General features: G+C 40.8%; 1 protein-coding gene across 9 annotated transcripts in view; it reads left to right on the top strand.

Annotated features, from left to right (window-relative positions):
- LOC100697557 (glutamate receptor 3) overlaps nucleotides 1–27,149 on the top strand; it is a 76,829-nt gene that overhangs the window by 34,191 nt on the left and 15,489 nt on the right. For 7 of the 9 annotated variants that reach the window (XR_003221997.1, XR_002063550.2, XR_003221996.1 and 4 more), the window contains exons 5-13: nucleotides 10,611–10,664; nucleotides 10,975–11,136; nucleotides 11,412–11,579; nucleotides 11,998–12,102; nucleotides 12,642–12,668; nucleotides 14,323–14,430; nucleotides 16,294–16,500; nucleotides 18,765–19,138; nucleotides 21,573–21,771. Coding sequence is in view for 6 of the 9 variants with exons in the window: in XM_005471998.4 (XP_005472055.1) it covers nucleotides 10,611–10,664; nucleotides 10,975–11,136; nucleotides 11,412–11,579; nucleotides 11,998–12,102; nucleotides 12,642–12,668; nucleotides 14,323–14,430; nucleotides 16,294–16,500; nucleotides 18,765–19,138; nucleotides 21,573–21,771 (1,404 nt within the window). In the remaining 3 variants the exon portion in view is untranslated. The remainder of the gene's footprint in view (nucleotides 1–10,610; nucleotides 10,665–10,974; nucleotides 11,137–11,411; nucleotides 11,580–11,997; nucleotides 12,103–12,641; nucleotides 12,669–14,322; nucleotides 14,431–16,293; nucleotides 16,501–18,764; nucleotides 19,139–21,572; nucleotides 21,772–27,149) is intronic. The other 2 variants (XM_003456854.5, XM_003456855.5) reach the window with 1 other exon arrangement.

Genomic DNA, 27,149 nt, shown 5'->3' with positions numbered 1-27,149 from the left:
TTGTTCCATTGTTTCTAAAGGAGGAAATATGTTATTTCCCACTTTTTGCTGCAAGCGCCACTTCTTGCTACACTGCCAGTAAAACACGCCATTCTCCTAGCTTGGTCCGCTCCCCACTTTTCATTCCTTTTTCATTATTACCCTAAACACTTGGCATGTGTGAAGACTGCCTCAGATCTTGACACTCTCATTTAGAACTGATTTTAAAATAGGCAAGGCGGTACATTAAATTAAGGCTTGTTATTTGTTGTTTTGTGTGTGTGTCTGTGCACGCACGTGTGTGTGTATGCACGTTGTTTGAGGTCACTTGGGCTTAATTCACGTGGAGGAATTAAACAGTTCTCTCATCCTTGTTTCCTAGGTGATCATCGGCTACAGTTTTCCCACACGAATCTTGATTCAGGTTCAGTGTTTGCTAATGTGTGCTGCTCTCTGTGACTGCACCATAGAGAATATTTCATTGTCAGAAACGTATTAAATGAGGGTTAACTGAGAATTTTCCTATCTACTCAGAAGATCATTAGTGTTCATTTGGGGGATTAGTTTGGTGCACATGTGAGTACATTAGATTTTGCAAATGAATTTTTAAGTGTACGCCTTCTTGAGGTACGTGAAGCTAAATAGTAGAGTATTGCTGATGTTATCTCCACAGGCTCAGAATGAAGGTAATGCTAACACTGAGTAGCTGTCGACTGCACTGCACACTTATTACTTTTAAAGCTTTTTCCTTTCAAGTGAGACACTGTAGTCTGTTTATGAGGTGTGCCAAAATTAGACGAGTTGCAAATGAGTTTGCCCCATAGACTGTAGCTACAGTAGTGTTGGGCATTAATTTGCACTATTGTTTTGAAGATTTTCTTTCCTCACCAAGTGCTTGGTCATAGCGAGTTGTCTCATTGTTAGGGTTTTCGCTGTATTAGTGTAGGGTCTTTACCTTACACTATAAAGTGCTTTGAGGTGACTGCTGTTGTAATTTGGAGTTATATAAACAAAACTGTCTGTCTCTCTGTGTTAGCCCTGCAACAGACTGGCGACCTTCCAGGGTACATCCCACCTCTCGCCCTATGATAGCTGGGATAGAATCAGCCAATCATATGGCAGTAACTTATTTAGGCATGTAAACATGTTTAAGATGACCCGTTGTAGTTCAAACCTGGCATTAGAATGGTGAAGAAAGGGGACTCTGAATGTGGCTTGATTATTGGGACAAAACAGGCTTTCAGAAACTGTTTATTTACTGGATGAAAATGGATTTGGAAAACAGAAGATTGGAAAAATGTAAATGTATTGGAAAAATGGATGCATCCTTCCTTGTGTGGTGTAAATGCAGATAATTTCTTAACAGACTTTGATCATCATTTTGGCCTCTATCATAGCTGATTAAATAATGTCCATCCTTTTATGACTTGAACTTGAAGAGTCCACCGCACTCAAACGGGCTCAACACTCCAGATCTCCAGACGGACTGTTTACTGCAGGAAAACAGGCTTGGAAAGATTCAGGCATACGGAGCACATGTGTTCATGTCCCATCATTTACCTGCATACAGTTTCTTTTGACCATGAAGCAGATTTTTCGCTAATCATGCAGTCATCGAGTAGTTTTGATTGTCTAAACTTAAACTCTCACTAAATGTAAGAATCTGATCATGTGAGTCTGTATTTGAACCGTCACATGGCTCATTTTTGTGTTTACTGGCAAACGCTGCTGTTTTAGACACAAGGATTAACAGTGACCAATCTGACAGCAGAAAGTTGTTGGGGTTTTTTCCAGACGCTGCACACAGCTGCACAGCAGAGTTAACAAAGGCCATTAAGCCCACATGTAGTCTGCGTGTGCGTGTGTGTGCGTGCTGTGTGCATTTCAACCATTAATCCTGGGCACATCTTAGCCTTCTGTTCTTCGCTGAGATATTTGTGTATAAAGGCTTCTGCCCTCTACATAATGATCCTCATTATTGCAGGCCTTATGAGTTTTACTCTGACCTTCACTGCAGATCTGTCTTCATTTCCTCTGATGCGGGGGATTATTTTTAGTGACAGTGCCGAACATTTTCATTAATCAAGAGAAGTTTGCTTTTCCCTGCCCTTCAAATTTAGATCCAGGGTTTCTTCAAGTGTTCTCAAATTGCTTCCGTATTAGATTCAACTTATCCAGTCATACAACGGTGGTCACTCTGTGTCAGATCTGACCGATCCAATCATAACCTCTCTTCTGCGGTGGCTTAATGTGAATCGTTGCCTTGTCGGCAGCATCTGTCAGACAAGTATCTCTCCAGATGCATAAGAGTGGCAAGGCAGGCCCGTGTCTCTTGAGAATGATTCCTTATACGAGCTATGACATCAACACTTGCTTTAATGTAATATCAGCTCCCAGTGTAAGTAGGACACACTGTCCCATAACAGCAACAACAATGAGCCTACTATAAATAGCCTACCCTCCTAGCCTGAGGGAAGATCTTTCACAAAGGCAGGAGTGAGCAAACACAACTGCGATCACTCATGCATCAGGAAACAATCGTTGTGGACATGATTTAGTTTTTAATCTGTGAGGCAGTAATCAGACGAATTATTATTGAAATCTTTTGATGCCTTCTGTCAGGATATTATAAAACTCATCATTAATACATTTTATTTGCAAACATCTGCTGTTCGGTAAATGCTGTAGTCAAGGAGGCAGTTTCAGTTCTTCTAGGCTTTATTTGTTGATAAATGTGCTGTGGGAGTTTTGGTCTTCTGCTGGCTCTCTCACCACCTGTAAAAGTATCAGTTTGCTCATCTCTTCAGTAAAGTAAAGACGGAGCGATAAACACCTCTAAGGCTTCTCATCAATAATAGAAGCACAGTGGATTTGTTATCGCTCTAAGAGAGGACCCATCACCTCCAGCCTCCTCCTGCACAGCTGACAGACAGAGGAAGAGTCAGAGGGAGAGATAAAAAGACTGGAAAGGCAGAGAGCTTGTGGGAATTGAGCCATGTATTGTGACTCTCCCTGTCTGGTGCTGTGGAGGGAAATGGGAGAAGTGCTGAACACCCAGAGGTGCACTGGAATTCCACACCCTGTGAGTAGGAGAGTGAAGCAAAATGCTTTATTTAACTTCCTAAGGCCCGAACTCTTCCATGGCATGCATTTTTAATTTCTCTTTGATATTTGGGCACGTTGGGACCTGATGAATGTAAAAGCAAAGAATTTCCAGAGTTTTTTTTTTTTACCTGATTTTTGTTTCTGACAGAAATGAGATCCACATAGGAGGACATTCGTTTTAAGTTCCGATAGAACAGTGGCAGTATAATGTCCTCGTAACTGGATATCAGGCCCTTGTAGAGCAAAGTGTATTATTTTGGTCTAGACATCCCAAAATGTGGTGTCCACATATGTGGGTGCCAGGTCCTAGGAGGTTAAATGAGATTATGCTATATATAGGGGCATTATTATATAATCAGGGAAATTGCAGTTTTGGCTGTTGCTTTGTTGGGAATTGCTGTTAAAGGTATTGATATTTGTAGCTATAATCCTGACCAGCTAATGGTGGGGCAGGACATGTCTGATAGCATAAGCAAAATCATAACAGTGTGAGTGATACTGCCTATGTCACACAATGTACATCTCTAAAAATGTATCTGTAGGTGTATGTATAACCTAATGATAGGACAATTTTACCACACCTTGATCACAGGGGGTCTGTTTCCACACTTCCATGCGCCACACACTTTTGAAAACAAGGTTCTTGCAAAAAAAAATAAAAAAATGTAATTAGAGGGAACATTTTCAAGTCAACCAGTGCTGATTTTGGCCAAGCTCTGCACACATTTGATAATGCACATTTGTGCAGACTACAGGGAGTCAGTTGGGAGCAGTATTATGCCAGGATGGTTAGCGAGTACACCCGTAAAAAAGAAGAAATGAAAGCACTGCAAAGCACTGGTTTTACTAATACTTCAGATATAGGAAATGTGTTTTGTATGTCTGCTTTATCCTTTAAAGACTCAATTCAGTTCAGTTCAATTCAATTCTATAGCGCCAACAAACAACAGCAGTTGCCTCAAGGCCCTTTTTTATTGGAAGGTAAAGACACTGAAAAGATGCACAGATTGCCTGATTGTGAGATACAGTCAGTGCACCATTATTTACAATGAACGTACCATGCGTATGTTTAATTTAAAGGAGTCTGTGAAAAGTGAGCGAGACACATATGGAGTGAACATTATGGCAAAATGTCTAGACTGCTGTTATTGGATTTATAATAAAAAGCAGCTTTAACAGTGATAAGATGACCTCAGGCTATGCTAACTCAGGAAATAATTACAGTGCATTACAACAAACTAATATTATACACAGTAAAATACACAGTCTGGATAAAAATGCAAGCACAAGAAATAAAAAGAAATAAACCTGAAAATATGGCAACTGAAATACAAAACATAAAGATAAATTGTATTTCAGTCGCTGACAAAAATAAGCTGAAATTTAAAAGAAAGCTGTCCTGCGCCAGTAAGTATTTAAAAGTTATTTGACAGAAGACGCTGATGTAGCAGACACGAGTTCCTGACAACCCAACCGAGAAACAGCAAACACTCGTCCCCCACTCAGTCTTTAAGTGTGAGGCAACAGTCAGCAGGTTGCTGGTTGCGACTCACAGCCTGTGCATCAGTGGTTGGTAAGACAGCTCGTCTTAGAGATTTTATATCTTTTTATATATATATATGTATATAAATAGGGCTGTGCAAAAGTCTCAAACCAAACTTTGCTTCTCTATATTTTGTTTACAAGGAGCCAGACTTTCTTGTAATTTTTTAAAGTACTCTTAAGAAATAGTTCTCCAGGCTTGCTGAAGACCTTGAAAAGTTTTTCTTTGGGTATTGGCTGCTTTTTTAGCCATTTTCAGTCCAGTCTTGTACATTTTTTTTGTCCCTTACCACTGACCGCTGAATTCATTCAAGCATAAATAGCACCTAACTCAAGGGATGAACCGGTGTTGTGTCTACAGATAGCAGACACCGAAGAACCCATTTTAAATTGTAGTTTCTTTGGGCACTTTGTAACTAACAGCCTGTTGCAAAAACATATAATTTGTTCCTATTGCTTTAGGTGACACTGCAAAAGTGCCAAAGATAAAACTGTCTAATAGACATAAAATTGCATTTTTGCATCAGAGAGGCAATTCCCAGAATGAAAAACATCTTTCAGAATGATATGCAGTGAGAAAACTGGATAAGTGGCAGGCTTATCTACAGTATCTAAAAGTCATGTCCTTGAGAAACAGGGAAAAAAAGTCAGACAAGTCAGAGATGCATCTGGGCTTTCAGATGATTGATCTACTTTTCACAAAAGCCTCTGCAGAAATGGTCTCAGTGGAAGGGTGGATTTCAAGGAAGGGAAACAAGGAGAAAAGCCGAGTTGTGCCAAATTACACAAGAACTTAAAATCAGAAGCAACAGGTCTGATGGAGAGATGAAGTTTTATATTTCTGGTTCAGATTGTTGTCAGTTAGTCCACAGGAGGTCGGAAGAGAGGTACAACAGTGAGTATCTGCAACCATTTGTGATACACAGTGCAGGCTCATTTCAGCCAGTGGGGTTGGACATCTTGGCAACAGCTTGATTTTTCAGAATGACAATGATCATAAACACACTGTCTGTGCAGTGAAAGCATACCTGGATAGAAAACACACAATGGAGATCCTGGACGTTAACATTATTGAAGCAGAGTGAGATCATCTAAACAGAGAAGAGAACAAAATGTAGCCAAAATCCAAAGAAGAGCTATTTAAAGACAAATAGCGACAAATACAAATATAAAAGAGCGACATGAAAAGTGTGTGATGTCCCAACTTGAACTGTAATGCCCTTCAAATAACCACAACAAGCAAGCTATCTGTGCCTTCATTTTCTTTTGCCTAACTTTGACTGCAAAAAGGAAACATGGCTTCTGAAAAAGGAAAACAGAGAGTGTAACAGAGCAAGTTTTTGTAGAAGGCTTCTTTGTAGCCCGTGCCTCCAAAAAGAGACCCCAGAGAAGTGTAAATTAAAAGCAAAGCAAATGAAAAACAACATCAGACGCATGCAAATGGTAGAGTTGGCAGGTGCTCAGCTGCAGAGAGGATAGTGAGAACATTAGAACTTCATAGACATTTTTTTTTTTTGTTCAAACTGGCACTCAATAAGACGGCTGTGTGAAGTTTAGAAATGTGTAGCTGTTGGCTACTACAAATGAAAGAATCAGCAGCTTAAACAGACTGTAAACAGGTAAGTCCATGCACGCTTCTGTGACAGTTAAATCCCTCCTCACATTTTGCCCTCTTTTGAGTAGCATAGCAGTAATTAGTTGTCTGGTGTAAGAGGACAGTTATTAACTTGTGGTTCTGAAGAAGGTAGATGACAAATCACTGTAAAAAAAAAAAAAAGAAGAAGTCTCCATCAGTGGGAAAAGAGGCTTGAAGGCTGTTGGGCAGCCATCCAGCTCAGTGCAGGACTGGATGGCTCCAGCCTGCTTAATTAAAGTGAATTCTCCAAGGAATTTTTAGGCTGATGGCCCTGCAGCTCGGCCCAGCTCAGGCAAGCCACAGAAAGCAAAGCACAGACCTGCTCATCCACACATGCGAACCCGAGGAGCCCTGAGGGCAGACAAACAAATATAATTGAGACCTGAAACAACCACTCAGTCTCTATCTGTATTCTGGAGTCACAGTTTGTCTCCTCCACGGTGCAGTGAGACGAACCCACATTTCTGATTATGCCTTCAACCAAGAGGTGAATACTAATGTGTGGATGCAACATGAGACTGCGTGCTGAGTTTATCTGTCTGTTTGCTATGATTCATTTGATTGTAATGCACCAGCGTGGGTTGGAAGATGATGCATTGTGTTTTATTTTTAACAACGCAGTTTAAAAATCAGTTCATATTTGCACTTAGAGATATCCTGCTGATATGCCAGCGTCTAACTGCTAAGATGGGACATCAGTTGTGGAATGAGAGCTCAACTTAAAGAAGAGCCTGATATTTTACAAAATTGATGCCAGTTAACTAGTAGTTCAGTATAATTCTGTCTTCCATCTGTCTGATAGATCTGAATCTACCGTCAGCAGCCAGTAGTGCTGTGCAATACTGCAAATTTTAACAATACGTTACCAAGTAAAAACGGGGGCAGTGCTGCAGATACCATAAACGATACTGATACTTTTAACCTACAAAGGCAGCTTATATAGCGGAGAGAAGTGTGCCATGACTTATGAGATGAATCATCATCAGCTGGGTTTTTGGAGAGCTGGAATGTAAATGTACCTGTCTCCAAAGTGTAACAATACCAATACCAACGCTGGTATAAAAACCAGAATTAAGCTTATTTGTGTAATACATATTGTATTTATTCCATGTATGTATACCAGTGCTGTCAGCGTTAATCTTGTTAAAATGACGTTAACGCCATAACTGCATTAACGCAGCAAATCTCCGTCGGCAAGTTAACGCAGATCACCCCGTGCATGGGGCAGGACGGCGCTGACGCGTTAACAAGCTAACCACGCTAACGTGTTGACGCCGCTTTAATGCGGTTATGACATTAACGTCATTTTAACGAGATTAACGCTGACAGCACTAATTTATACACATTATATTTATTAAGATCTGAAGTAGTGACTGAGTCCATAAACTCTCTTAGAAAGTGTTTACTGAGGTCATGAATTAAGGGTCCTGGAGGGCATTTTTTCCATTTCTGAACAACAGAACTTCTTTGTAACTGCAAAAGTCCATAAAAATACAGGTTGCTTCACTTTTCAGACCCTGTTTCGTGTTATTTTGCTCACTTGTCCAACTAAATGGGGACCTACTCCTAAAAACATTTCTTCACGTGGCTACTTGTAGTTAAAGCTTCACAGCAGCGCCTTTATGTTAACAGCATATACATGGCAGTTTTTGTTTCCACAGTCAGAACATCTTAATCTGATGTATTATGAATCAGCTTTCATGGATAGCATCGTGGCAGACGCACGAGGCTGTTCTCTCCCAGACAGGAACATTTACTGTAGAAAACAGTTGGGAGGGCATGACACGTAGACCGTCCTTCCCATTCAAAGAGCATTAAAAATTCAGAAGACAGTCAGAACAATCAGGGCTGCAGGTTTTCTTCTTGCTTTTAGGCTTCAGGTCTTGTTTTCCCTTTGCTGTTTGAGGAGGCTGTTGTGTAAGAAATGAATTGTGACACAGAGGAAAGTATAAGTCCTGTGACACTAAAAGTGTTGCTGTTCTCAGCGATGGTAGTGCCTGACCTCATCCAGGCTCCCGGTGGTTTCACATATACACAAAAAGCGATTATCTCAGGGGATCGTGAAACTGGAGCATCGTGATCCTAAAATTATTTGTTATGCCCAGATGCTTTTTTTTCCCTTTCTTTCTTTCCTTTTCTTTTCCAGAACATCTCTGCCGGCAGAGGGGGGAGCAGATCCCGTGGCAAATCAAATCAAATTACAAGAACTTCTGTAGTGCGCATGATACATGAAAATGAAAATAGACAGTAATGAAAATTTCCTTGTAAACTATATTGGAGGGCTTGACAGCACATGAAAAAACCTGCAGAGAATTGTTATGTTTGTCCTCATTATAATTTCTATAATGAATATTAATGCAACTACATCACAGAGTAATAATAGTAAAGGGCATAATCACTCTGATCATGAACCATAATATCTGAGTTATCTTCTAGAGTCACTCAGAAACTGTTCAGTCAGAACTTTAGTATAGCTGTCCTTCCCTTGGCTCGCTGCCATCCTACAGTAATGACTGCTAAGCCAGGTGGTAAACACATTTTCTTTTTCTCCTCTTGCAAATCAAAACTTCATCAGGTTTGAAAGCTAGGTGATGAATCTATAAACCAAATGTGCATGAAAGTATATCAAAAAAGCTTTTTTTTTTAACTACGATGCAACATATAAAAAAAGCATTTGCTTTCCAACACAGCCTTAATATTTGAATCATGGCTGTAAAAGACTGTAGCAGTCAACAGTGAAGGTGCTACTTAGTACAGTATGAAGCATGCACCATGAACCGACTTCAGAGTGCTTTGAATTCAGTATATCATTCACACCTCCAGTTATTGCCTACACGCCGCGCTGCAGTAAGCAGTGAACGTTTACACCTGATTCTGTTCTAGCAGCTAAGCAGTGCTTCGGGCACGGCCATGTTCACACTAAGCCAGGTACATTTCTAAACGCATCTGTTTCTCTTCGTTTTGGCCCTCTGTCCAGACTAAAAGCTTGCGCAGAAGTGTGAGGTCCTGCGCCGCCTGCCTGAGTGTGTGACAAACGAGAGTCGTAGCCAGTCACTCCAGGCGCTGCAGCTTCATTAAGTGCTCGCCACACTCGGGTCACTCTGGCTCTCTCTCACGTGCGGGAAAATGAAAAGCTATTCGAGACCATTTGGAAGACAGCGAGCTGCAAAGCTTCAAGGAATGTTTTTCCTTTTGAGGGAATTGGATCAGGAGTTGAAATTGTTTTGCATTTCTGGAAAACAAAATTTTGATTTAATGTTGAAATGCCATAATCTTGCTAGAGGGCCAGTCTTGCAGCATCATGGGGAATATTATGAGACATTAGGCAGAAAACAGGTTTTTATAGTACACAGGTGTTGATGAAAACGCAGCTATGTGGTCCATGCTTGTGCTGCTTCTCTCTGGGAGTTTTGGTGTTCCCTGCCATAAAATAAAAGCATGCTTGGTTATGCTATCTAGTCCTAGTCCTGTTGCTTTCAAAAGAATTTCACCTTTGGTTAAATAAAGATTAAAAAAAAATACCCCCAAAAATAGGAGCCTCTGAGTAAAACGCTACATAATTTGTCTATGAGTAGAAATCCACCAATGAGATGCTCTCCTTGTTTCGGTGAAGTTGTAATATTCCTCATCTTTATCCGAGTCCTTTGTGAAATCTCTTCAGTGTGATATCATTATCACTCTGGACATTTAACATTTAGATGATTTCAGTGGCTGAGTATACTTATCGAAACTGTGGAGGAGTGTAGAAAGTGAAAAGACAGGGAAAAAAAGCAACTCTCCACCCCCGCAGTATCTTTTTGAAGCCTCACACTCGATGGCGAATCAGAATATATGGAGGGAGCGAGCGCCTGCGAGAGGGAGCGAGATTGAGCCGGCGAAGAAGTTTAAAGAGATCGGCGGATGCAGCTCTCTCTGTGTCGGCTGGCTCCGACAGGTGCTGTACAACATTTTGGGTTTAATTAAGTCTAGTGCGCAACTGAGACAGGCGGAGCAGGAAGCGGCAGACTGCAGAGCAGAGGCAGCTGCAAGAAAAGAGAGAGGGAGGTTTGCCGAAGCCTTGACCTTATTTTACATGTTGAAGTTAATGGAAAGGAACAAGCGCTGTCATCACAGTTTCTCCCCACTATGTGTGCGTTTCATGCAAACGTGCACAAATGTACAAATGCGCTCGCACGCTCCCTCTTGCACTCCCGAATGTCACTTTAAAATGTCTTCTCTCTTTCTCTTTCTGTCAGCTCTTCTGCAATGGGAGGTCTTTGTCATATCTGAGTCTTCGTGTTTCTTAATGTTCTCAGTGTTGTTGGAAGGGAATCTGACTCACTCCGTGTCTTCTTCTGCAAATTTGTAGGTGGTGACCTCAGGAAAAAACAGCAGAGGATACCACTATATCCTCGCCAACCTGGTGAGAGCTCACAACTTGAAACAGCACAACACAACTCAGTGGAAAACTCGTAGCAGCAGTGCTTGTGTGTGATGCAACGTTGTGCAAAGAAGTGCAATGTTCTCAGTGGATACATCTCAGGAGCACAGTCAAACTTGGTTCTCTCAATATATAGTTGTGTTAGACTTAAAACCGAATGGTGCAATTAAATCGATGAAGTTACTCAGCGTGGACAAGCTAAAGCAGATTTAAATCTCTCGTCTTTTTTTTTTTCCTGTTCTCCTAATGATCCTTTTCTCCACTACCACCAAGTTGTGCTCTTTGCTCTCAGGGTTTTTCCAACATGAGTCTGGACAGGGTCTTTTCTGGTGGAGCCAACATCACAGGCTTCCAGATCATCAGCCCAGACAGCCCCATCGTCCAGCAGTTCCTCCAGCGCTGGGAGCGCCTGGATGAAAGAGAATTCCCAGAAGCCAAAAACACTCCGCTGAAGGTCAGTGAGGCGAAGCTGCCGCAGTTGCATTTTTATTTAACATCTTCAAAGGCTGCCGTCGCTATTCATCTTCTGAGTTTGAGGGTAGTAACTTGGCTTCAATCAGAGAAAATATGTCAGTGCGAATCATTTCAGGGATTCAGTTCAGTTCGTCTCGCTTGTTTTACACGAGCAGCGCTCTGCGGTAACCTTGCTCTGACGGCAGCTCACTGTTGTGTTGGGTCTGTGTGATGTCATTGGTGCATCACTGGGATTTCTTCTGGCCTTTGACTCAGTACACATCAGCACTCACCCACGATGCCATCCTCGTGATCGCGGAGGCCTTCCGGTATCTTCGGCGGCAAAGAGTGGACGTGTCACGTAGGGGGAGTGCGGGCGACTGCCTCGCCAACCCTGCAGTGCCCTGGAGCCAAGGCATCGACATAGAGAGAGCCCTCAAAATGGTAGGACTGAGAGCCTGCACTGTCTCAGTGATTCAGCTAAGAGGACTTTAAGAATTATTTTGTTGGTTTGAAAAAAAGAAAAAATACCCAAGAAATGAGGGCTGGCTAAAGATTTTTGCCTTTTACACTATATTTAATTCCTTGAAGCTTACTAGAACCATGTTATTCTGTAAATACATCCATTCCTTACGTACTGCAACGTGAGCAAACAATTATAAGAAACCTGCTTCTGGTGCTCCAAGTTAGTCTGACCTAATGGACTTGGTCTTTATTTGAAGTGATTTAGCTGATTGAAAATGAGACCAAAAGGTGAAGCAGAGCCTTATATCACAGCCCTATGACACACGTTACCGTGTGGTTTGCTCACATGCTGTATGTTAGGAACAGGTGGTATGATGCTTTTCTTGGTGCCTGGCAGGTCCAAGTACAAGGTATGACAGGAAACATCCAGTTTGACACATTTGGTCGACGATCTAATTACACAATCGACGTGTACGAGATGAAACCAGGCGGCCCCAGGAAGGTAAGTGAGCACTAAGGTTTGGATGTCATAATTTAAAAATCTATAATAAAATACTCTTTGCAGGTTGAGTTTATGATACAGACCCACGCTATGTGCTTTACATATAACTACACAAGCACAAGCAAATTTGAAGCATATATTTTTTGAGGGATTTTCTTCTCTGGGCATATTGGCACTACATAAGTTAGGGTTGATACTGATTTGGACAGAAGCTGCCAGTAGCCCGGGCTTTCTGATCCAACTCAAATCATGTAAGCTCCCGCTCCCTCTGAGAGTTTGATCTGGAATATGTCCACCAAGAATCAGCCAAGCCATGCAGATGGAAGCTTGAAGTTTTGGAGAATGGATGAATAATTGTGATCACCTCACACTTACTAAGAATGTAATAATAATTGAGTATACTCACAAGCATACTGTTTAGACATATATTCATGGATATTTAAATGCAAGTTTTTAAACTAGTGTTCAGGTCTTGTTATTTTAATTTAAGAAATTCTCTCAAATAATCATCTATCATCGATTCTGGTTATCCAATTCAGGCTGGAGACGGTCCCTGCTGTCCTAGGGTGAGAGACAAACATTCATGCTCACATTCACACCTACAATTAATTTAGAGTCACCAATCAGCCCCACAGATGTCTTTGGACTGTGGGAGGGAGCCAGAGTACCTGGAGAGAACCACTGCAGACACAGGGAAAACATGCAAACTCCACACAGATTGCTAACAGCTAAAGCGCTAACCACCACACCACCCTTTCAAATAAGTCATAATGGAGTGTTTTTACAGGAAACCGCCAACATGATGTTAGTTGGTTAAGCAGCAACATTTACTTGTATGTGACTGGAACTATGACAGTGAAGTACAAATTAGTAGCATAAGCAACACTTACAGGCTCAGTGTAAAAAGATTTGTACTTTGTACTGTTTTGAAACAAAAAAGTGTGCATAAGGAAGAAGATCCAAAGTTTTTGACATGGACAGAAACAGCTAAGAGGTAAGAGCTGCAGCACACATTAGCATTTAACTACAACGTGTCCATTTACCCTACAAGCATGGACACATGTCTTCTCCTGTACCTTGGCCTTTGGCTTGCTAAAGGAACTGCTGTGAGGGAGTGCACTCACTTGGAAAAGCCAGTTAGCTAGTTAAGTTGTCAGCTGTAGCGCTTGTCAATGTTTGTTAGTTTAGATGCTAAAAGATTGGGACCTGTTCTTCTCTACCTCTGGCAGGACACTGTCTATGTCCCCATTAGTTTGTAAGGTACAGGCACTGGAGCAAATCACGCCCACACATCAACCCTGAGCCTGAAGGTGAAAAGATTGTGTTTTACGCGTGTTTGTTTTTTAAAAAAAAAACTATTAACGCCAAGATTTTTTTTATTTCTGACTACCTTTCTGAATCTTAACAATTCCATTACACTGTGATACAACTCCACATTAGTAAGTACTACACTACTGTATAATCGGGCAGGCCAAAGGTGAAAACAATAACGTCTAAACACACACGCGCTTACACGTGACACCCGTAAGAGCTGTGGTAGCTCCGTGACACTGAAGCCCCCACAAAGCTGGCACCGTAAAGGTGTGGCCCCATAATGTCCACATAGCTCAGTTCACAAGACAACATACATCACAGACCCCCCACCCCCCTTCATCCAATCACAGTGTGAGACAATCTACAGTGACAAGAGAGTGAGTACTGCGAATTATAGCTTCCAGAAATGGGAGAGTTCTTCTTGGCTGAATAAATCAGAGTCTAGCAGAAATAAACATAATACAGCTACTGGAATCATCTCAGGTTGAGCAGCAACAAGCCAGGCTTTGTTTGTGTTAGATCATAATGTGTGTCTTTTATGTAGTATTAATAGAAAGAGAAAAAAAATCGACTGCATTGGCTAGATAAGGCATTTTTAGATTATTAGGTTTTTCTTGCTGGTATTAATTTTATCAGTCCTCCAGTGCTCTATGGGTGCTGCTTTCTTGTTATATAAGAGAACATTTGCTGAGCCAGGAATAGATTACTCCTACTCTGCTGAAGTGTAGCCCAGGTGAAGTGAGGAGAACCACTATGAGCTTTTTATTAAATCATATATCAGGAGCAACCGACACCGTCTCCAGCTGTACAGATAGACCCGACCAGCTCACGTGAACTCGGAGGGTCTACTGTGAAAATGTCTTTCTGCTTCTCGTAAATAACTGCGGACCTCTGTGTTGTTTTCAGATCGGCTACTGGAATGAGTACGAAAAATTTGTATATATAATGGATCAGCAGGTCACCAACGAGTCCTCTTCTGTGGAAAACCGAACAATTGTGGTCACTACTATTATGGTACACACTCAAGCAGGGTTTTAAATGTTTCACCTTAAGATTTCTGCCACTCAAGGTCAAGGTGTCCTTTGTTGCAATCTGTCCTGGGAGGGTAGAATTATTTTATTTTCAGTTGCTTTCCATCCACTCACTACATGTTGAAACAGTCGATTCACAAAGAGTGTTTCAACTGTATCCGTGTGGGTGCCAAAGCATTTTGGTTTTTTTATATTACAGTGGGCTGTTGTAGTAGTGACGTCACAATAACGGCTTTGGTAATGATAACTATACACATCGTGTTCTCATTCAGTGCATACGTAAGTAAAAATGTTTCCCTCTCATTAAGTAAATTGTCAGTGATGCTGGACCAGAGACATGAAATGATCTGCATACAAGGAGGATGTAAACAGCCAATGGCTGCAACCTTTGGCTGTTTATCCCTTGTCTAAAATTTACTTAGTTAAAAAATTTGAATGAGGATGAGAGCGCTCCAGGAGTAAGCAGCGGTGAGGTCAGTTAGATCAGTTGCAGGCAGTAGCTGCAGTTTAGTGATCATCAGCCATTTTTAAATGTAAGATAAGGTGCGCCTTATCTTACATTTAAAACCATGGCCTCTCTGTCTTTCTGACTTTGCCTATTATGTTTGCATCTTAGACAAATTCAGAATGGAATAGTCACGCATTCCCATTTCAGTGTCTGGAAACTCATACTCATCTTACCTAGACTGGAAGTAAAGCGTTGTTTAGAGCAAGGGAAGAAATGAAGAAGTGTAGTGCCATTGCATTATTTTTTCTCTCTGCCAGACATGATTTTGATTTGAACAGAAAGCAATTATTGTTTTTAGAGGCATCACAGTCATCTCATTAACTTCATGTTGTTTTTATTACTTCCCATGACATTAAAGAAAACGTTTAATGAAAGGACTACCTCGCTTTGTTGGGGTGCAGCTCTTTCATTTTTGTGTCTCCATAACACCGAAGACTGCGGAGCGAAAGGGATGTGGAAGTTTAAAGTTCAACAGGAGCCATGCTGTTGAATGCTCCAAAAACATCAGCAAAAGCCAACAGTCTCCCATGAAGAAATCGCATTTATTCTGTTCTATTAAGCTGAATAACCTCTGAAAACATGTGCGTGCCATACGACAAAGTAAGTACAGCTTTGCTTAATATCCCCCCCAAGGTGACACTGGTTCATCTTTAATGGCAAACATGTTTTGGATGTTACATGTTGGAGGAATGATACAACAATCAAGGCACAGAGGCAAAGCACATTAGCATAATCGAGGCGATGGGCAGATTATTTTATTGTCGTAATGGAACAAATTTTAAAAAAGCAAATTAAACCAGCTTAAACTACTTTTGTGGTGTGATTCAGACCTTTTTCAAAAAAAGTTGTTCGATGAAATGAGGTAATCTCCATGTGTTTGATGTCTTTAATCTCTCTGCTGCCACTGACGTTTACTTTATGAACTGGAAAAGTGCTCCATTCAGCTCGTCCTGCCCCCTGTGCCTTCGCTGATGCAAAGCACACGCAACCCCCCACCTATTGCCCATTTCTGCAGATTTAGATTTTCTGGATCAGGTTAGCATGAGGGAGGCCCGACATCCTGCTTTGCACTTTGCACTCAGTTATAGATGCTTTGCTTCTCCCGTCGGTGCAGTCGGCCTAGTCCCCCCGCCACCCACCCCACCCCCAGTCCTCCACTAACGTGCCCGTACATGTGTTTAACCTGTTTGTCTTTATTTATATGTTCCCCTCATCTGTTCGTGCCCTGCACGTGTGCATGCAGCAGTACGAATAAAGGCCTCATGTGACCCACGTGGTTTGGTCACTGTGGATGTGATCTTGCTTTACCATGAACTCAAAATTATGTCTAATTAACAGGAAGCTCCATATGTGATGTACAAGAAAAACTATATGCAGATGGAGGGGAATGACAGATATGAAGGCTACTGTGTCGATTTAGCTTCTGAAATTGCAAAACATGTGGGGATAAAGTATAAGCTGTCAATAGTACCCGACGGGAAGTATGGAGCCAGAGATCCAGAGACCAAGACGTGGAACGGGATGGTGGGTGAACTAGTCTATGGGGTAAGTGTCAGTCTGCCTGTGTTTCTGTAAACTGTCAGTCTTTGGTCATTGTTTGTGACTCAGCTCGTCACACAAAGAACATAGTAAAACATCCAGGTTTATCAGATTAACCAAGTTTTTTCTTGACCAAAGTAAGTTTGTCTATAGCCATTTAATCCCTTAAAGCTTCAGTCATATGTGATAGAAAACAGTTTTACACTACCGTATTTTTCGGATTATAAGGTGCACTGTCGATGAACGGGTCTGTTTCCATACATAAGGCGTACCGGATTATAAGGCGCATTAAGTGAAACAAAACATTCAGATAAGTCAAACTTTACTCAACTCATTCTTCTTGCTCCCTCCGCTTCCGTACCATTGATTCATTAATGCTGAATTCTCTCGCAGCTGCTCTATTCTCATGTTGTTGCAGTATATTAATGACTAACCTCGTATTGTGGATGGATTATCTCAGTTGTTCTCCTGACTGAAGTTTGGTCCATTTACAGCATCCTGCCATGCGATTGCATTTGTCCCTAAACATCAGGAACCCTCACATAACTTCTATCAAGTGGAAAAAAGTTAGCATTTATCCTCCAGCTTCACTGTGTTTATGCTATGCTAACATAGCTATGTCGCTAGCGACCACGTAGCACATCCTTATATACCAGCGAGCCCAACTTCAGTAACCCTATAAAAGTCACTACTGTTTAGTTTTCTGTATTCATTTATGTTGGAATTGAAAGCAGAGCTGTACGTTTTAATTCTTTCAGAAATCTCTCAGTCAGAACATGCTATATCATGTTTAGGTGAAAACTAGCAAGCTAACTTCATGCTAACTTCTAATTCCGTTAAATCTAATGTTTTCATGGATGCCTGCATGTTAAACTTAATTGTTACACCTGGTAAAGCAGTAACACTGATCATTTTATTAAAGATGAAAGAATTTAGACAGTTTTTAACTCTCTGTGATGCTACAGTGTTTGTTTCACTTTAGGACCTGAAGCGAACTGAGTTTTGGACCCAGACCCGGCGTCATAGCTTACCAAAGTCGTACTAGTACATTTTTGACAGATTTTTGTGCCCTATGTACCACATAAAACGGTTTGAGGTCAGTAAGCACAACCAGAATTCATACATAAGGCGCAAAAAATCAACACCTCAAAATTAAGGTGTTGATTTTTCAGAAAATTAAAGGATTTTAAGTGCGCTTTATAGTGCGGAAAATACGGTACATAAGAATACATTTAAAATAAAGAAAAATAAACATATTTATCTGGAGAGTGAGTCCGTTTTAGAAATCCCTCCTTCTCCTGTAGAATCCACTCAACTGAGTTTGTCATGTGTCTCGTGGATCACTCACAGCCGAACTGGCTTGAACAAGACAATTTGCATCTTTTATGAGACCTCAGCTGCTGAACGAACGATGCTAAAACATCTCACACGGTTGACTGTAAAAAGACTGAATGTAAAAAGATATGCATGCAGACGGTGATTCAGTGCCTGATTCTCAATCTGACACCTGTAGTTTCTGCCGTTATGTCTACAGCAGTATTAATAGCTGGACCGATAAAGATTTCCGTCTATTTTAATTAAATGAGCCGTGACAAGGCCTCATCTGAATTTGTGCATCAACACTAATTTTATATTGCTGTCAATTAACTGCTGGGATGTAAATTCACAATGAACAATAGGCAGCTGCTTTTGCCTAATACCCCTCCTGAATTTATCAGCGAGATGAATCCTTTGTGTTCAGTTTTCTTTAATGTGGATTACGTTACACAGCGCGGTCAGTAAGACCGGAAAAGCAATATTGAAGCAGCAGTCTATTCTGTTCCAGTCACTGCAGACATTTGTCAGCATTTGTTTCTCATACTAACTGATGAGCCTGAAAGGCAAAGCAGAGGATCTGTTGGAGGTGAATTTAACAGGCTGATTCACATTTCATGAACTGCTTACATAAGCTCATCCACCTCTGTCTTCCAACCCTCCGCTTGATTCATGGAGGAGATTTGGATCGAGACAAAGACATTAACAAATGCTGAGTGACTCATTTTTAAATGGCAGATCCCCTCTGAAGGGCTTTATCACAGGTCTGCTATTCAGTATATACTAAGCTGTGCTATTTCACAGTGTTCATTCTGTTTACTCTGTGAGTGTGCTGTCAGTTTGAGTTGGTTTGAGGTTTATCAATATTTACTCTTTTACAGAATTTAACACTTTGTTTGGTTATTATTTCTTTTCTGTCAGACTAAATCCGTCTGTGCCTCCTTCCATTTTCACAGAGAGCTGACATAGCTGTGGCACCACTAACTATAACGTTGGTTCGAGAAGAAGTGATAGACTTCTCTAAACCCTTCATGAGCTTGGGCATCTCCATTATGATTAAGAAGCCCCAGAAGTCCAAGCCTGGGGTGTTCTCCTTCTTGGATCCACTGGCCTATGAGATTTGGATGTGTATAGTTTTTGCTTATATCGGTGTGAGTGTGGTGCTCTTCCTGGTGAGCCGTTTCAGCCCTTATGAGTGGCATCTGGACGAAAACGATGAGGCCAAAGACCCTCAGAGCCCCCCTGACCCTCCAAACGACTTTGGGATTTTTAATAGCCTGTGGTTCTCCCTGGGTGCCTTCATGCAGCAAGGATGCGATATCTCACCAAGGTTGGTTTGTTGTGTTCACTCCACCACATCTCCGATGTCCTTGTCATCTCTCGTTGCATTTTATAGTCCCATACATGCGTTCCCATCATGCAATGGTGCATATAGGTTATTTTGAGCTTCACTATTAGGGCTGTCCACCTAACCTCATGCTCCACTTCACTGCACTTTCCTCCCATTTCTATATGAGCAAGAAACCATCATCAACTCCTCATCTTTGTGTTTTGAAGCTGCATGCTGGCAGCAATGCTTTGCATCCACAAAATAACTTATATCCACCATGCTGAGGGCTGTAAAATGCACAGGGGTCATTACATTTGATTTAAAGTAGGGGCTTGATTTCCTCATGACTCTTGGAGGGCTACCGTGTTTTTGCTGCATGTCCCATTTTACGGTCATCAACTTGGTGCATATAGGGTATATTGTGTGGAAATGATATCAGTTCCATAACTATATATATTTTTCCAACACAATGGCCATCCAGTCATACCCTGTACTCATTCACTCATCCATCCGTTTACTCATCGCTGTTCTGGCATCTCTGACTTCTTCAAGGATTCTTGTTCTGACACTTCCTCTTATTTGACTTTGGAAGATTGTAGAGAAGCTGAAAAGAGCTAAAGCGAGCTAATTTGACCAAAGGTTCTCACAGATTTCCCCAACGTTTGATGGAATAATTAAACTGGTCATATGTCAAAGATGTTGTTGTTTTTATTTGATTGAAATTTTAACTCTGAGTTTTTTTAATGTTATGTTTAAAGCAAAAACCAGAGAGGGCACCACTCCTGAAAACCTGGAATTTGCAGATTTCTCAGTTTCTAATACATCACTGAAAAAAAATCAATTAAGCAGCAAATGAGGGATTTTATGTTGGCTTTAAAGTACATGCAGTTTTTGAATTAAAACTGCTGATGCTGTAATTTTTGCTAAATTATTCCTTATAGCTCCGACACAGACCAGCAGGTCCCAGGCTGCTCTAACAAGAGGAAATGTATTCTCTGATTTCCAATCCTTAATCACACCTTCTGTTGCCTCTAGGGCATTTTTGTGGCTACAGCTCTGGTTCAACCACATTTAGACCAACTAATCTCTTATGGAAATTGACCTTACTGTGATTTTCTTTTCAGGATTAACTCCATTTATGAGTAATTTTCAGATAACACTGGTAGAGTCCTCACACAGCATCTCTGAAACACACTGTAGGTCTGGTAAAGTGACCATGAATGCACAAGAACAAAACTATAAAAAACAAACTAAGAAAACAATAAATTAAGAGAAATCCAGAGCAGCGCATCTGCAATGCAGGGATTCACTCCGATTGAAGTGCGTCCTCATTTAAACAGAGGAACGAGAGTTCATATGAGAGCAGTCGAGTCAGTTTGTGTGTGATCGTTAAAGCAGAGGACCAGAGAGAATAGTCAAATTTGAAAATACGTACCCGGGGTTGAACTGCGAGGCACGGATTTGAAGTTGGAGCCTTTACTCTGCTGTGAAAACTGTGAAGAATTGGTTAAAGACCAGAGAGCAGGATGAGAGTATCTGTGTGATGAAGTGGTTTGGCTTATCATAGCCTGACTTCAGCAACAGACTCGTGGTGCTTATACTTCAGAGTTGTCCTCTCTGGTCTTAAATTGTAGGTAGAGAGCCGTACATCATTTTGAACTACATCAAAGCATAAAATAAACCACAGCTACCTGGCACGATAAAAAGTACTCTACGCTGTTTGACATTAAACTGCAGAGAGGGGCTCGCTTTAATTCATCAAGGAGATTTTAAAAGAAATGATAAAACATGGCAGAACTCAGGCTAATTGTGGACCAGAGATTCTGGGGCATCACGGGTCTGACAGCCTTGGGGCGGCTGTTGGGCTGGGTGCCCCTGGATGTCCAGGATGGCTGCACACCTGAAATAGTTCCAGAACTAAATGTGGACACACTTGCATTGAGTTAATGAGGCTCAGTGATTACTTTCAGAGAGTTAATCAGTGGTGTGCACTAGCTATATCAGGTATTCAAGATTGTATTAGCATGCATCAACAGAGATGTGTGGATAAATTCTCCTTAGTATCTTCTTCTACTAGGTAATCAGGACCTGTCATTATTTTCTGTTATATATATTCTGTTACAGAGGTAGGTGATGGCCAAAGTTTCAAATCATGAGCAGCAAAGACTGCTCTAAGCACAAAAACAGCTGGTTTCAGACAGTGATAAGGTTAAAACTATGAATGGGGGGGTTAAAACTATGAATGATGCAGATGTACCTTATTAGAGTCAAAAAATATTGAGATGGAAAAAGACCCCAACATAAACCTCTAGACAAACACAGGAGACACGATGGGAAACGATCCCTTCCTCCCCAACATGTTGATGTGAGCATGCTGATTTCCTGTCTCTACCTCTGCTCTCTTTTTTCTTTTCCTTTTTTTTACTCCTCTCAGGTCTCTGTCCGGCCGTATCGTGGGAGGAGTGTGGTGGTTTTTCACCCTCATCATAATCTCTTCCTACACGGCCAACCTGGCTGCCTTCCTCACTGTGGAGAGGATGGTTTCTCCCATTGAAAGTGCCGAGGATCTGGCCAAGCAGACAGAGATCGCCTATGGGACTTTAGACTCCGGCTCCACTAAGGAGTTCTTTAGGGTGAGTGTCTCAAATGCCTGTCGCTATCCTGCTGCTGCACTGTATAACCGGACCTCTTTTTAGGTGAATAAGCCTCTATAGCTGTGCTGTGTGGTTTGATTCATTACCTGCCAGGTAAATAAATAAATCCAAAGACTAATTGCTAAAAAAAACCAAACCCTTAAACTACTTTTTCCTGATGCAGCACTTTCAAACTACTGAAACCAGACCAAATGTATAACTACATCTAATTAATTCATTTTAAAACCTAAAAGAAATTAAACATTAGTAAAAACACAAACAGCTGAGAGACAGTTGCATGCGTTTCTTTTGTTTATTGATTTAAAAGTGCTGCCCTGAAATGAATAACTATGCTGAGCTCATATTTCTTTCAGAGAGGAGCATCAGTCCGCCTGTGACTGCCACTGAACTAAATGATGGCATTAGGCTTCAGAGGCAGCGCCTGTTATCAGCCTGTTCACAAATCCATTTTGTCCACAAAATTAACTTTGGTTATCAAAATAATTTTTCCCAGCTTTTTGGCAAAAGGAATAGTTCAGCTATGAAACTGGGACAGTAATGCTTCCTCGTGCGGCCATCTGCAGTGCCATTAATCAGACTTTGATTAGCCTCACTGTGTCTTCGCTAATTTACTCAAAAGTGCTTCAGAAGCAAAAAGAAGAAGTACAAAAATAAATGCCTTATAAAAAGAAACAGATCAGGCAACTGGTTAGAAAAGCAGGTAGGGTAATTTAAAAGCCTGCATGTTAATTAATGCTATTATCATTTTGAAACTGATGTATCATTTATGCAAAATGTGTATCTGATTGTGTAGATGTAGCTTTGTCTTAGCTTCTTAATCGCTGTCAGATCTAAGATGTCCTCAGGAGGATGTAGTGAAATGAAATGATTGTTCAGTCTGATTATCGAACAAGTTTTTGTCTGTCTTTGAAACTTTGGAAAAACTTTAAAGAGAAACTAGAAAATGTCATTATAATTCCAATTTGCTGGCCTCTGTCACAAAACTGCAATCTCACAATAGACGCCCTATTCCTTGGAAATGGAAATGTCATTCACATCCGATGTCCAGCTCTGAGCTGTGTCTATTTTTAGTCCCAGTCGTTCTCTTGGTGTGATTGCTTGGAGTGAGTCTGAGACATTTCGGTATATACAAACCCAGCTCTCCCTTTAGACTGGAGAGTGATCGGGATGCTTCAGACGGCATCATTTCACAGTTATGAAACCACATCCTACAATCTCTTCTGAGATTTACAGGCAGCATAAATACAGCATGTTTCTCTGTGTCGGGTTGGGTTATTTGCTGCTGGCTGGAGGGCTTTCTTGTTAGGACAGAGTCAGTCCAAGCATAATCAAATTAAAGCATGCATGCAGAAAACACATCGCAGACAAAAGAAGAAAAGGTTCTGATTATATTTTAACTTCGGGATAAAAGAGCCTTGCTTTTGTTTATCGTGTTTAACTCCAGTGAGGGAAGGGTTTTGCAAGGATCTAACCAAGTGTAATATCGGACCCAAGAGGTTTACAAAGGTGTTCAAGCAGAATAGCTCGATCTGCTGTGCAAAACTGACCCGAGGTCTGAAAGCACTGAAATGGAGCAGTCGGTATGATCGGTGCCAAGGAGGTCATCTGTAACTTGATGTCTCCTGCATTTCAGCGCTTTCATGCATTAAATGAAAGTATGAAAAATGGGCCTGTTTAGGAAAAGTGTCGTGGTGCAAAGGAAATCTTCGTCCCAAAAAGTTGAGGCCGACTGGGAAATGATAAAGTCTCGACTCGTCTGTTTGGGAGATTTAGAAGGATATGGTTTTCGATAAAAATGCAAAACAAAACAGCGAGTCACTTGTCTGTCAGAAATTCAGTTTAATTTTACTGGGTTATATCCAAACTCAGCTTGTACAAGGCTGTTGTTATAGTTATAGACAGACAGAAGTGTGGTGGAGTTGAATTTGCCAGTTTTAAGTTGTTCCTATTATCCATATCTGCACTCAGTTCAGTTCCACCAGCCGACTGGAGTCTTTCAGTGAGGCGTTTCAAGCTTCCTCCTCCAGTCCAAAGACATGCATGTTAGGTCAGCTGGGGACTCTAATTTGGATGTGAGTGTGTTAGCTCTGCGATACACTTGTGACACGCCTCTTGCCCTGTGACAGCTGGGATAGGCTCCAGCGCCTCCACAACCCTGACTTGGATAAGCAGAAGTAAATAGATGGATGGAAAACAGAAGCCGTTGTCTATTTGCCTTATTCGCTTATCATTCTGCAGTATATTACAGATGATTGACACATCTAGCAGCCTTAAAAAATATCTCATTCACATCTGTTGAATGAGACATTTTTTACAAATAGATATTAAATTGAATATTTTAGTGGCTTCCTGGTGAGTCATTGCATTGAAGGCAGCACCATAAGCAGCAGTTCCTCTCTGTAGATGCTCTAATCTGTGATGTATTAGACAGGATGTGATTTATCAAAGGTGCTCCTGAGGAGATAATTGACAGACATGTAGTGACTTTGTCTTGAGTGAAAAATATGGGCTCTTTCTGCATACAAACTGGAAATGCCAATGCAGAGGAGCGTTTCTGATGAAAGGTTTTTGAAATCTGGAGATTAGACACTAATGATTAATAGGAGCTATCAATGCCTTTCAGCCTGATCATCAAAGAGGATGTATCACTTAATACAGATAATACATGCTCCTTAGGGCTCATAATATATGATGATAACCAGTATGCTAATAATTAAACATACGCTTTAATTATTTGTTCTGGTCCTCAGAAACGATTTAAAGTTTTTGTCAAGCCCCTCAGCTTTTTAAAGCATTACAGAGGTAGTTATATTTAAAATAGATGCAAATTTCTCATATCTATTTTGTGTCTTTCTTTCCGCCATTCTGACATTTAAACCTTCCATTGTTGTAGTTGTATAAATATGCATAATATTTAAAAAGATAAAGTAAAAATATTTTTGGAGACATTTTTGGAACTACAGCTATTTGCTACTTGTGGACTAATTAGGAAGTTAGCTTAGTATGAATAGACAGCTACTGTACAGCTTGGTTCTCTCCAAACCTAAAAAAATCAATTTACTAGTATCACTAAAGTTCATTGAAGCATTAAAACCGTATGTAATGTCACAGACTGCTTTGTGAACAACTGTTCACAAAAGAGACCATAATTGAATGATAGTGTTGTTTTTTATGCTGATTATAGCAAGCTTGTTTAACAAGTTACTGAACTGTCTGTGGGACACAACCTGTCTCCAATCAGTCAGTCTAACTAAGACTGACTGCAGTCTCTCTCAGACAGATTGGCAAATGTTTACAAATAATTGTCTAATCTACAAAGGTGGATAGATTGCTAACATGCTGCAATCAGTCATTCTGTGCTGATTAGTGCATCTCTTTGCAATTCAGTGGTTGCATTCTAGTTATAATCCTTTATAAAAGTATTGTTGCTGGAGGTTTCTTCCTGTTAAAAGAGAGTTTTTCCTTCCCACTGTCGCCAAAGTGCTTGCTCATAGGGGGTCATATGATTGTTGGGTTTTTCTCTGTATGTATTATTGTAGGGTCTACCTTACAATATAAAGCGCCTTGAGGCGACTCTTGTTGTGACTTGGCGCTATATAAATAAAATTAGAAATTAGAAAGAAGCTACCATGCCATTTTGCACTTTGAACTACATCACCATTTGTGGAGAAATTTATGAATTTCAGTTTCAAATCTATAAATTTCTGGCTCGAATCTGAATGGAAGTACTTAATGGGAATTTCTTTCTATGCAGACAGCAACAGAGTTGCAATTTTTTGCAGATTTGTCACAGTAAATTACCATAATACCAAAAACAGATTTCATGTAATCGCCAACTTGACCCCATTCAGTTGCAAAATGATCACTCAATTTAATTCAATTCAATTCAATTCAATTTTATTTATACAGCGCCAAATCACAACAGAAGTCGCCTCAAGGTGCTTTATATTGTACAGTAGATCGCACAATAATACATACAGAGAAAAACCCAACAATCATATGACCCCCTATGAGCAAGCACTTTGGCGACAGTGGGAAGGAAAAACTCCCTTTTAACAGGAAGAAACCTCCGGCAGAACCAGGCTCAGGGAGGGGCGGGGCCATCTGCTGCGACCGGTTGGGGTGAGAGAAGGAAAACAGGATAAAGACATGCTGTGGAAGAGAGACAGAGATTAATAACAGATATGATTCGATGCAGAGAGATCTATTAACACATAGTGAGTGAGAAAGGTGACTGGAAAGGAAAAACTCAATGCATCATGGGAATCCCCGGCAGCCTACGTCTATTGCAGCATAACTAAGGGAGGATTCAGGGTCACCTGGTCCGGCCCTAACTATATGCTTTAGCAAAAAGGAAAGTTTTAAGCCTAATCTTGAAAGTAGAGATAGTGTCTGTCTCCCGAATCCAAACTGGAAGCTGATTCCACAGAAGAGGGGCCTGAAAACTGAAGGCTCTCCCTCCCATTCTACTTTTAGTTTAACTTGTAATTTAACAAGTTAAACCATATAACTATTACCTTCCTGTACAGCTGCTGGCTATGTAGCGACAGATCCAAGCCCCTCTATATATGATAGGTGTAAATATGTTTATTATTGTTGTGAAGGTCTGAAATTTTAACGTAGAGGTTTAGGAGGATTGACTCTTGGCACAAGGCTCAAGTGGCCAGATTTGAGAAACCACTGTTAGCATCACTTCTTAACAGCACTGGTTGTCACTTAATTACAGCGTGTTCATTTATTCTCTTCACAAACAGAAATGATTAAAATCTCAGAAAGCAACCAGTTCCTACTTAGCTTAAGTTTACCAACTGTTAATTTAAAAGAACTTTCTACTATTAAACCCCCGTTCATAATATTACACATGGTATGTTATAGATATTGGGATATTTTGTGATTAATTTTTGCACATAATCTTTCCTGAACTTCACTCTCCAGTGTGCAACAGTTTACAGAGTATGGTAAACTGAACCAACTAAATTTGGCCTGTTGCATTTCACTGTGTTGTGTACAGTGATCAGATGTTAGAGTGGGGAAAAGAGCGCATGAGCGAAGCAATATTAAAGATGGTTGGGGATCATTTTAATAACAGCTTTGTGCTAAATGAGCCATGCTCCTGTTTGGTTGCTTTCTTAATTTATTTCCACTGATCATGAACATACAGTAAATGAGTTGTAATTATATCCTTAACCATGCATGTAACTAAATATTGAACGCCGCTATATAAAAACACCAAAAAGAGTGCACATGCTTTGCTTTGGCCCGTTGTCTTCGTTTTGAGATGCCAGCAGCGTGTCAGACACGCTCAGGGCCATGAGTCACTCTCAGCTCTGTCAGCTGCTGAAAGATAAACTGGTTGC

Source organism: Oreochromis niloticus, linkage group LG10 (genome assembly GCF_001858045.2).
Source record: "Oreochromis niloticus isolate F11D_XX linkage group LG10, O_niloticus_UMD_NMBU, whole genome shotgun sequence".
NCBI classification, from domain to species: domain Eukaryota; kingdom Metazoa; phylum Chordata; class Actinopteri; order Cichliformes; family Cichlidae; genus Oreochromis; species Oreochromis niloticus.
Note: the sequence above shows the minus strand (reverse complement) of the source record. Positions and strands in the feature narration are given on the sequence as shown.